At 37.5% G+C, this 12,509-nt stretch overlaps 1 protein-coding gene across 2 annotated transcripts in view; it reads left to right on the top strand.

Annotated features, from left to right (window-relative positions):
• Window positions 1-12,509, top strand: part of MEIKIN (meiotic kinetochore factor) — a 79,773-nt gene that overhangs the window by 51,533 nt on the left and 15,731 nt on the right. The window contains exons 11-12 of one of the 2 annotated variants that reach the window (XM_049649124.1): window positions 295-375; window positions 8,524-8,643. In XM_049649124.1, the coding sequence (XP_049505081.1) occupies window positions 295-375; window positions 8,524-8,643 (201 nt within the window). The remainder of the gene's footprint in view (window positions 1-294; window positions 376-8,523; window positions 8,644-12,509) is intronic. The other variant, XM_049649126.1, reaches the window with a different exon arrangement.

The following is a 12,509-nucleotide window of genomic DNA, read 5'->3' as shown; positions in this document are numbered from 1 at the left end:
CCTAGTTGAAAACTTAAATTAGTGTTCCTTCTGAAATTAATAGTGATTTCACGCAAAGTATTCTTGCATAGTTCTTGTCCTACATAGAGTTCTCTTAGGAGTTTCTTGACCTAGCTCAAGCCAGAAGATTTTTTAGTTTCTTGTCTAGTGGTTTAAAATTTAATTAGCACATTAAAATTTTATTAGTCTGACACATTATGATCTAGTCTACTAATTTGATACTGTGTTTTTACTGTATTAATTTTTTTTCTTTCTTTCTGCTATTTAATCCCCTATTTCACAAAACATTTATAGAGTACAAATTCTAGTACTCCTGATAAGAAAAGCAGAGACCTCTTAACAAGTACTCCATCTTCACAAACTGCTGGTTTAGTGGTAAGTATTAGCATTTGGCACTTGTATCTATTTTCTGGTTCCCCCTCCTCCCTATTTTTCTGTTTGTGCCACACCAGGAGAATTTTGTACATATGGAATGATGTCTGTGGTTTTCTGTTGTATAAACATGCTTTTGCTGGAAGTACTCTATATAGTGCTATATGTGGAAGAAAAATTAGAAAGATTCTTTTTCATTTTTTTATTGTAGTAAAATATATATATCATAAAACTTACCATTTTAACTCTTTTTAACTATACAGTTAAAGTACATTCATATTGTTGTAGAACCATCACTTTTTTTTCGCTCAGAACTTTTTTCTTCTTGCAAAACTGAAACTCCATACATTAAACAATAGCCCCCCATTTCTCCATCCTGTAGTTCCTATCAAACACTATTCTAACTTCTCTCTATGATTTTGACCATTCTAGATACTTCATATAAATGGAATCATACAGTATTTGTCCTTTTGTGACAAATTTCATTTAGCATAATGTCCTCACCAATGTTGTAGCCTGTGTCAGAAATTTTTTTCCTTTTTAAAGGATTAATATATTCCATTATATGTATATACCACATTTTGTTTATGCATTCAACTGTCTGTGGACATTTGGGTTGCTTCATCTTTTGGCCAGTGTGAATAATGCTGCTTTGAACATAGTGTTCACATATCTCTTTGTATCTCTTCTTTCACTTCTTTTAGGTATATACTTCAAAGTGAAATTGCTGGATCATATGGTAATTCTCATTTTTAACTTTTTGAGGAGCTGCCATACTCTTTTCCATATCAGCTGTACTATTTTACATTCTCCGTAAAATGTACGAGCATTCCAATTTCTCTACATCCTTGCCAACACTTACTATTTTCTGTGTGTTTTTGTTTTGTTTTGTTTTGTTTACAATTTTCATTTTATTTCTTACTATAAGGTGGGCATTCATGTTTAATCATATCCACAGACTACCTTAATGAACACAAATGTGTTACGTTATCTTTAAATGAATGTCAATACGTTCTAAGGAAAAAAGTTAGTTACATCATCCTGCCACAAAATTGACACAATGACAGATTAACTCTGCTCCAAGATTTTGAATATATTTTTTTCTTTAGAAACAAAAATACATCTATCTTCAATTATAAAATACATGTTCATTGAAAATATAAATTTCAAGAAAGGCAGAAAAGCATGAAGAATATACATAGTAGTTTTTTATTTTCCAAGACATTTTTTTTCTAGGATGTATTCAAACATAAGTGCAATTGTATTTTTATTTTGTTTTTTAAATTAAATTCACATTAGTATACAGTGTAATCTTGGCTTCAGTGATTTACCTCTTACAAATGACACCCAGTGCTTATCCCAAAAAGTGCCCTCTTTAATGCCCATCACCCTTTAACCCACCCGTCCCAGCCACTTCCCCTCCAGCAATCCTCAGTTTGTTCTCCATATTTAAGAGTCTCTTATGGTTTGCCTGCCTCTCTGTTTTTATCTTATTTTTCTTTCCCTTCTCCTATGATTATCTGTTATGTTTCTCAGATTCCACATATGAGTGAAATCATGACATTTATCTTTCTCTGACTGACTTATTTAGCTTAGCATAATACACTCTAGGTCCATCCATTGTGTTGCAAATGACAAGATTATTCTTTTTGATCGCTGAGTAGTATTCCATTGTTTATATGTACCACATCTTTATATGTATATATATAGTTTATTGTCGAGTTGGTTTTCATACAACACCCAGTGCTCATCCCAACAGGTGCCCTCATCAGTGCCCATCACCCACTTTCCCTTCTCTCCCACCTCTCATCAACCCTTAGTTCTCAGTATTTGAGTCTCTTATGGTTTGCCTCCTTCCCTCTCTATAACTTTTTTTTCCCCTTCCCCTCCCCCCTGGTCTTCTGTTAAGTTTCTCAGGATCCTTGTATGAGTGAAAACATATGGTATCTGTCTTTCTCTGCCTGACTTGTTTCACTTATCATAATAATCTCTAGTTCCATCCACATTGCTACAAATGGCCAGATTTCATTCTTTCTCATTGCCAAGTAGTATTCCATTGTATGTAGCACATCTTCTTTATCCATTCATCAATTGATGGGCATTTGGGTTCTTCCCATAATTTGGCTATCGTTGATAGCACTGCTATAGACATCAGGGTGCATGTGCCGTTTGAATCAGCATTTTTTTATCCTTTGGATGAATACCTAGTAGTACAATTGCTGGATTGTAAGGTAGTTGTATTTTTAATTTTTTGAGGAGCCTCCATACTGTTTTCCACAGTGGCTGAACCAGTTTACATTCCCACCAGCAGTGCAAAAGTGTTCCTCTTTCTCCACATCTCTGCATCGCCAACATCTTTTGTTGCCTGAGTTGTTAATTTTAGCCATTCTGACAGGTATGAAGTGGTATCTCATTGTGGTTTGATTTGTATTTCCCTGATGATGAGTAATGTTGAGCATCTTTTCATGTGTTTGTTAGCCATCTGGATGTCTTCTTTGAAATGTCATTTGCAAATATCTTTTCCCATTCTATTGGTTGCCTTTTAGTTTTGCTGTTTGTTTCCTTCACCATGCAGAAGGTTTTTATCTTGATGAGGTCCCAGTATTTCATTTTTGCTTTTGTTTCCTTTGCCTCCAGAAACATGTCAAGTAAGAAGTTTCCATGGCTGAAGTCAAAGAGGTTGTTGCATGTTTTCTCCTCTAGGATTTTGATGGCTTCCTGTCTTATGTTTAGGTCTTTCATCCATTTGAGTTTATTTTTGTGTATGGTAGAAGAAGGTGGTCCAGGTTCATTCTTCTGCATGTTGCTGTCCAGTTCTTCTAACACCATTTGCTAGAGACTTTTTTTCCACTGGATACTCTTTCCTGCTTTTGTCAAAGATTAGTTGGCCACATATTTATGGGTCCATTTTTGGGTTTTCTATTCCATTGATCCATGTGTCTGTTTTTGTGCCAATACCAAACTGTCTTGATGATTACAACTCTGTGTTTTTAAAAAAATTTTTTTAATGTTTTTATTTGTTTTTGAGAGACAGAACATGAGTCGGGGAGGGGCAGAGAGAGAGGGAGACACAGAATCTGAAGCAGGCTCCAGGCTCTGAGCTGTCAGCACAGAGCCTGATGTGGGGCTCAAACTCGTGAAACACGAGAACCTGAGCCAAAGTTGGATACTTAACCAACTGAGCCACCCAGGTGCCCCAGCTGTGTTTTTTAACTAATGGCCATCCTCATGGGTGTAAGACGGTATCTCATTATGGTTTTGATTTCTATTTCCCTAATGGCTAGTGATATTGAGCATCTTTTTATGTGCTTATTTGCCACTTATGTATCTTCTTTTGTGACATGTCTACTCAAGTCAATTGCCCATTTTTTAATCAGCTTATTTATTTATTGTTGAGTTATAGGAGTTTTTTTATTTTTTTAATTTGTTTTGAATATTTATTTATTTTTTTTCCAATATATGAAGTTTATTGTCAAATTGGTTTCCATACAACACCCAGTGCTCATCCCAAAAGGTGCCCTCCTCAATACCCATCACCCACCCTACCCTCCCTCCCACCCCCCATCAACCCTCAGTTTGTTCTCAGTTTTTAACAGTCTCTTATGCTTTGGCTCTCTCTCCCACTCTAACCTCTTTTTTTTTTTTTTCTCCTTCCCCCCCCCCCATGGGTTTCTGTTAAGTTTCTCAGGATCCACATAAGAGTGAAACCGTACATATCTGTCTTTCTCTGTATGGCTTATTTCACTTAGCATAACACTCTCCAGTTCCGTCCATGTTGCTACAAAGGGCCATATTTCATTCTTTCTCATTGCCACATAGTACTCCATTGTGTATATAAACCACAATTTCTTTATCCATTCATCAGTTGATGGACATTTAGGCTCTTTCCATAATTTGGCTATTGTTGAGAGTGCTGCTATAAACATTGGGGTACAAGTGCCCCTATGCATCAGTACTCCTGTATCCCTTGGGTAAATTCCTAGCAGTGCTATTGCTGGGTCATAGGGTAGGTCTATTTTTAATTTTTTGAGGAACCTCCACACTGTTTTCCAGAGTGGCTGCACCAATTTGCATTCCCACCAACAGTGCAAGAGGGTTCCCGTTTTATAGGAGTTTTTTTTAATATATTTGAGATTTTAACTTCTTATCAGATATAAAGTTTGCAAATATTTTCCCCCATTCTGTGGGTTACCTTTTCATTCTGTTGACAGTATCCTTTGTTGTACAAAAGCATTCATTTTTTTTAAATGTTTATTTTTGAGAGAGAGAGAGAGAGAGAGAGAGAGGGGGGGGGGGGGGAAGGGCAGAGAGAGGGAGACAGAGAATCCAAAGCAGGCTCTCCGCTGACAACAGAGAGGCCCATGTGGGGCTCAAACTCATGAACCATGAGATCATGACCTGAACTGAATTCGGACACCTAACCGACTGAGCCACACTAGACACCCCAAAAGCTTTAATTTATATGTAGTCCAATTTATCTATTTTTTCTTTGCCTGTGCTTTCGGTGTCATAGCCAAGAGTGCATTGCACAATTCAATGTCATTAAATTTTCCCCCTCTGTTTTCTTATAAGAGTCTTAGAATTTGGCTCTTACCCAATTAAGGTTCTTCTCATATTCAAGTAAACAACAAGAATACAACTTGCAAGCAGGGCAGAAATGGTGTTCCTCTTTAGTGGGATCAGTTTTCACAGAAGTCCATGAAGCAGTTTACTTAGCAGTTTGGGGACAACTCAGATACAAGAAGATGAGATCTAGTATCTTTTGTGATAGCACATGGACATAGCTTCCAGGGTCCCCACAAGAGACATGCCAGATTATAAGTCAGGGAAATTCATGGGCACCTGGGTGGTTTAGTCGGTTAAGTATCTGACTCCGTCTCAGGTCATGATCTCGCAGTTCGTGAGTTCCAGCCCTGCTTCAGGTTCTTTGCTGACAGTTCAGAGTTTGAAGCCTGCTTCAAATTCTTGGAGCCTCTCTCTCTCCCCCTCCTCCCACCCTCACTCTGTCTCTCTTTGTCTCAAAAATAAATAAAAATGAAGAGTCAGGGAAATTCAAAGTATGGTGCTTTTCATAGGAGTTATTTACATATAGTATATTTATCATTTATTCATAATTCATTTATAGCCCTTCCTAGTCTGGATACAACTTATCATCATTTTTACCACCAGCAATGTTGACAATGTTACCTTTAACACCCTCCTAGTAGAATAGAGTGTGAGAATTAACCATCGATCAGTTTTTCAAGCTGAGGAAAAGGGTTCTTTATAGGTTTACTTGTTCTGGCTATTTTATATAACTGGAATCATAGAATATGTGGCCTTTTGTAATTGCCTTCTTTCAGTTAACATAATGTTTTCAAAATTCATCCATGTTATAACATGTACTTTCTTCCTTATTTCTGGCTGAATAATATCCCATGGCAAGGATATACCACATTTTGTTTACTAATTTGTCAGTTTGGTAGCATTATGAAAAATAATACTGTTATGAACACTCATGTGCAAGTTTTTGTGTGAATATATGTCTTCAGCTGTATTGGGTATATACCTATAAGAGGAAGTAGAATCGCTGAGTCACATAGTAATTGTATGTTTAACACTTTTTTTGTAGTGGGCTTTTTATTTTTTTTTTTACTTTTTATTTTTTTTAATTTAAATTTTAGTTGACATACAGTGCAATATTGGTTTCAAGAATAGAATTCAGTGATTGATCACTTACATATAACACCCAGTGCTTATCACAAGTGCCCTCCTTAGGGCACTTGTGCCCTCCCATCATCTATCTAGCCCATCTCCTACCCACCTCCCTCCGTGAATCCATAGTTTGTTCTCTGTCATGAAAAGTCTCTTATGGTTTGTTTCCCTCTCTTCTCTCTCACCCCCCCTTCCTATATGTTCATCTGTTTTGTTTTTTAGATTCTACATAGGAGTGAAATCATATGGTATTTGTCTTTTTCTGATTGACTTATTTCTCTTAGCATAATACATCTAGCTCCATCCACATCATTGCAAATGGCAAGATTTCATTCTTTTTGATGGTTGAGTAATATTCCACTGGGTACATATACCAAATATTCTTTATCCATTCATCAGTTGATGGACATTTGCACTCTCTGCATGGTTTGGTTATTGTTTATAATACTGATATAAACATCGGGGTGCATGTACCCCTTCAAATCTGTATATTTGTATCCTTTGGGCAAATACCTAACAGTACAATTGCTGGATTGTAGGGTAGTTCTATTTTTAATTTCTTGAGGAACCTCTGTACTATTCTTTGGCTGCACCAATTTGCATTCCCACCAGTAGTGCAAAAGGGTTCCCCTTTCTTTTTTTTTTTTTTAAGGGTTCCCCTTTCTTTGCATCCTCACCAATACTTGTTGTTTCTGGTGGTGTTAAATTTAGCCGTTCTGACAGGTGTAAGATGGTATCTCATTGTGGTTTTGATTTGTATTTCCCTGATGATGAATGATGTTGACCATCTTTTTTTTTTTAATTTTTTTATTAATTTTTTTTAACATTTATTAATTTTTGAGAGACAGAGAGAGGCAGAGCACGAGCAGGGGATGGGAAGAGAGACAGAGAGATACAGAATCCGAAGCAGGCTCCAGGCTCTGAGCTGTTTTGTTAGCACAGAGCCTAACGTGGGGCTCGAACTCACCAACCGTGAGATCATGACCTGAGCCAAAGTCAGATGCTTAACTGACTGAGCCACCCAGGTGCCCCGATGTTGACCATCTTTTCATGTGTCTGTTATCCATCTGGGTGTCTTCTTTGGAAAAATGTCTATTCATGTCTCCTGTCCATTTCTTAACTGAGCTGTTTGGTTTTTGGGTGTTGAGTTTGATAAGTTCTTTATAGATTTTGGATATTAACCCTTTCTCAGCTATGTCATTTGCAAATATCTTCTCCCATTCTGTAGGCTGCCTTTTAGTTTTGTTGATTGTTTCCTACACTGTGCAGAAGGTTTTTATCTTGATGAGGTCCCAATAGTTGATGTTTGCTTTTGTTTCCATTGCCTTCAGCAATGTGTCTAGTAAGAAGTTGCTGTGACCAAGGCCACAGAGATTGCTGTGTGTGTTTCTCCTCTAGGATTTTAATGGTTTCCTTTGTCACATTTAGGTCTTTGATCCATTTTGAATTGATTTTTCTGTATGGTATAAGAAAGCGGTCCAGTTTCATTCTTCTGCATGTTGCCATCCAGTTTTCCCAACACCATTTGTTGAAAACACTGTCTTTTTTCCATCGGATATTCTTCCCTGCTTTGTTGAAGAAGAGTTGACCATATAGTTGTAGGTCCATTTCTAGGTTTTCTACTCTGTTCTACTGATCTATGTCTGTTTTTGTGCCAGTAACATACTGTCTTGATGACTACAGCTTTGTAATATAGCTTGAAATCTAGAATCGTGATGCCTCCAGTTTTGTTTTTCTTTTTCAGGATTGGAGTCTTTTGTGGTTCCATACAAATTTTAGGATTATTTGTTCTAGCTCTCTGAAAAATGCAGGTGGTAATTTGGTAGGGATTTCATTCAATGTGTAGATTGCTTTGGGTAGTATAGACATTTTAACAATATTTGTCCTTCCAGTCCCTGAGCATGGGCTACTTTTCCATTTCCTTGTGTCCTCTTTAATTTCTTTCATAAGTGTTCTATAGTTTTCAGAATATAGATCTTTTACCTCTTTAGTTAGGTTTATTCCTAGGTATCTTATTGTTTTTAATGCAATTGGAAATGGGATTGATTCCTTGAATTCTTTTTCTTCTGCTTTGTTATTGGTGTATAGAAATGCACATTGATTTTATATCCTGTGACTTTGCTGAATTCATGTATTCTAGCAATTTTTTGGTGGAGTACTTAGGGTTTTCTACATAGAGTTGTTGTGGGCTTTTTAAAAACAGCTTTATTGAGATATAATTCACATTCCATACAGTTCACCTATTTAGAGTGTGAAATTCACTGCTTTTTAGTGTATTCACAGGTATGTTCAGTCATCACCACAGTCAATTTTAGAATCTTTTTATCACCTTAGAAAGAAACTCCATATTTTTTCACAAGAAAATGCTTCTAATGAGAGAGTATTTCAACTTTAGGCATGTAAAAATAATTGCTTTTCCAGCACTTCACTTCTATGAGGGTAATATATTTTTTATAGATTGATTTGTCCTCAGTGCAGAGAGCATCTTTTGAAGAACTATTTCCAAATGTCAGCACTTATGTTAATTCAAATGAAATTTTTCCAGTGTCAAGTTTGCAAGAAAATTCTTCAAATGAGGTTAGTATTCTCAATTTTTCCTTCAATTACTAAAAGAAATTATTACTATCATATTAGGTACTTAGTATATGAGATGCTCTAAGAAATCTGTAGCTCATTTGTGGCTAACATCATCTACATGTGGAGGCAGCTATCAGTTACAATTCTAAATAAAAGATATTAGGCTGCCACAGCCAAAATGCTTTGCATTGTCAAGACTTGGGGTTATTAAACAACTAGAGGAAACAATATTAACCTACTTTGATCCAAAACACCTATTTCATCTATAACATAAAAACTGTGGTCACCAATTTCATTGTGTTAGGATGAATACACAGAAGTATTATGCTTTATTATAAAAGAAAACATAAAACTCATCAAGCTAAGTGCCATGGGGGTGGGAGTAGAGATAGGGGATAAGCAGAAAAAGAGGGAACAGAAAGTGGGGTATGGGGAGAGAAAGAGCCAGAGAGAAGAAGCATGGGAGCGGACAGACAGAAGGACAGTGTAAGAGAAAGAGGCAGGGAGAAAGAAATAAAAAGGCAAAATTTTAGGGATATGAAGTGGTTTAGTGTAGCCAGATCTTTTCAGTGAGTCCCTGGGGTGAGGATGGGAATCCAGATGGTGGGGAGAAAGCTGGTGATGAGATTCTAAAGGTAAATAAGGGCCAAGATTTCAAAGGGTCTTTAATCCATATTAAACAATTTGGATCTTTTTCCTGAGAGGGGCCAATAATTGTGAACAAGGGATGATATCATATGTCCTTCTGGCTCCAGGGATGGAGAACAGATTATAAAAAGCTGAGACCAGAGGCAGTTAAAGAGATAGTTTTCTGAGAGAGAGAGAAAGAAAATGTAGTGTAAGAGGCTGAAGGGAAGTAAAAATAAATTGAAATAGGAACTTGGAATGGAAGAAGTAGGGAAACACAAGACTATAGCACATTATATCGAGAGGTCAGGTGAAACGGGAGACTTTTACCTTTTTAAAAAAGCATCTTATGGGGCATCTGGTGGTTCATTTGGTTAAGTGTCCGACTTTTGATTTCAGCTCAGATCATGATCCCAGTGATTGAACCCTGTGTCAGGCTCCGCGCTAAGTATAGAGTCTGCTTAAGATTCTCTCTTTCCATCTGCCCCTCTCCCACACTTGTATGCTCTGTCTTTAAAATAAAAAAGGCGTGCCTGGGCTCGGTTAAGCATCTGACTTTGGCTCAGGTCATGATCTCATGGTTCATGGGTTCAAGCCCTGTGTTGGGTTCTGTGCTTACAGCTCAGAGTCTGAAGCCTGCTTTAGATTCTGTGTCTCCCTCTCTGTCTGCTCCTCCCCAACTCACACTCTGTCTCTCTCTCTCAAAAATAAAATAAACATAAAATAAAGTAAAATAAAAATAAAATAAATTTTAAAGCATATTTATTGAGGAATAATTGACATTCAATACACTGCACATTATTTAAAGTGTATAATTTGAAAGTTTTCACATATGTATGCAACTGTGAAACCACCACCACAATCAAGATAGTGAAAATATCTATCAACCCAAAAGTTTCCTCCTCCTGTTTACTAATCTTGTCCTTCCTGCCCCTACCCACCAAGCAACTACTGATCTAGTTATGGTAATTATAGATTGGTTTACATTTTTCTGGAGTTTAGGGATTACTCAAGTGAGAGATTGGAGAATTTTTGATCTGGCATCTTTTACTTAACATAATTATTTTGAAATTCATTCATGTTGTTGAGTGCATTGATAGTTTGGCCCTTTTTAGTGATAAGTAGTATTCCATTGTGTGGTATACAGAGGTTTATCCATTCACCCACTTAGGGGCATTTGGATTGGTTCGCTGCTGGAACATTCACATACAAGTATTTGTATTGACAAAGATTCTCTTCTTGATCACACTTTAGTTAGGCTTCTCTGAGCCCTCTTCTTAACTAGACCTTGACCTTGGGCTTCTGTGTCCATCCTGAATGTAGTTTTAGCAAGCATTTTCTCAGTTTACAGAGAATCTCCCACCCTTGATATCTGGTCCCCCTGGCCTGCCTTTGGCACCCTAGCCTATTAGGTCTAATTAGGTTCCTGGACCCATTTTCAAAGTGTGTGTGTGTAGTAGGGCTCCCCACACCTCCAACAAGCAATACTCCTCTCAGCAGCTGGGTGTCCTAGAATTCAACTCAGTTCTGACACTTCCCAAAGATATTGGATTCCACAGGTAAAAGGCTTAATTCCACAAGACCACCCTCCACTTCAGATCCCACTTGGAAGCCTAGATTGTTATCTCTGCTTCTCATCAACTGACTTTAAATCAGAGGTTCCCATGACCCCCCCCCCCTTGGATTCTATTAATTTACTGGAGTAGCTCACAGAACTTGGAGAAACATTTTACTTACTGGATTATTGGTTTATTTTGAAAGAGTATAATTCAGGAATAGCCACATGGAAGAAATGCATAGGGCATTATATGGGGAAAGGGCAAGGAGCTTCCATGCTTTCTTCTAGGGCACCACTGTCCATGAATCTCCATATGTTCATGAACCCAGATACTCTCTGAACCCTGTACTTTTGGGGTTTTATGGACGCTATGTAACTAAACTAACATGAGTTTATTCCTTGGTAAGTCACATGTAGAAACTATACCAGGTAGAGTTGTCACACAAAGGAAACTTTATTTGCAGCAAATAAGGAGATCATGGGGAATAACTTCCAAAGCCATGACTCCCCAGAAATGGTGAATGGTTTCCTTTTATTTAGGGTTAGGATGAATATTTAGGTAAAGAAGTTTTGTCATCATATGTGGAGGCAGGCACAAGGTGGTGCATGCGACTTAAGGAAACAAGCTTGTACATACATCATATAATTATGTAAATGAGGCTTGTGCTCCTCCTTGGGCAGAGATTTTAGTGTTACAATGAGGTAAAGGTAACTGCCATTCACAGCTTGGGTCATTCCATAGTTCATCTGTACAAGCGTGAATCAGGGGCAGGGTGGTTATGCTCAAACTGATCTGGGTGGTCTGGCCCTAGAAGGTCTTCTTCCAGGCTATGCCCCTTGGTTCTTTGCCTCTGTTAAGAGATAAACGGGAAAGAAGAGCTTCAGGGAAAATGTGGGACAAAGGTTGGTGGGTACAAGCAGGTGAGCAGTAGAGGTCAGGTCTTGGAGTTTAGCTGGTAACAGCTTCATTCTGTAGGTATGGTTGACTAAATCATTGGCCGTTGACAACTGAGTAAACCTCTAGTCCCTCTCCCCTACGTAGGTTATGGGGTGGGCCTAGAAATTCCAACCCTCTAATCCAGGGTCGATTCCCCTGGCAAGCAGCCCCCATTCTTAAGTGCATTCTTAGTTTCATCGCATTAACAAAAACACTTTTATTGTTGTTATCACTTAGGGTAATACAAAGGTTTTAGGAGCTCTGTGTCAGCAATGGGGGGAAAAACCAAATCTATATTTCTTATTAAAAATCACAGTATCACAGAAAATCTTTACGAAAATCTCCTTACCCTTGATGTCTCTTCATAGTAATTTTCCAACTACTGACTTCCCCCATTCGGCTTGTTAGCTGTAAATCCCTTGCTGTATTTGCTGTATTTGGATTTAAGTCCAGTCTCTCTCACCTATTGCAATACCCTATTATAATAGTCTTTTTTTTTTTTAAGTATGGTTGACATACAATGTTACATTAGTTTTAGTTGTGTAACATAGTGAGCCTCACATCTGGCTCCCAGCTCTCAGCAGGGAGCCAGCTTCAGATACTCTGTTCTATTGATCTTTTGTCTAGCTTTGTACAAGTACCACATAGTATTAAATAATGTGGCACTATAACAATTCTTGAAATTAGGTAGTATTAGCCCTCTAACTTTGTTCTTCTTTTTCAATTGTTTAGGCTATTCTAGGT

The sequence above is a fragment of the Panthera uncia genome, assembly GCF_023721935.1.
Source record: "Panthera uncia isolate 11264 chromosome A1 unlocalized genomic scaffold, Puncia_PCG_1.0 HiC_scaffold_17, whole genome shotgun sequence".
Classification (NCBI taxonomy): Eukaryota; Metazoa; Chordata; class Mammalia; order Carnivora; family Felidae; genus Panthera; species Panthera uncia.
This window is presented reverse-complemented; position numbering and strand designations above follow the sequence as displayed.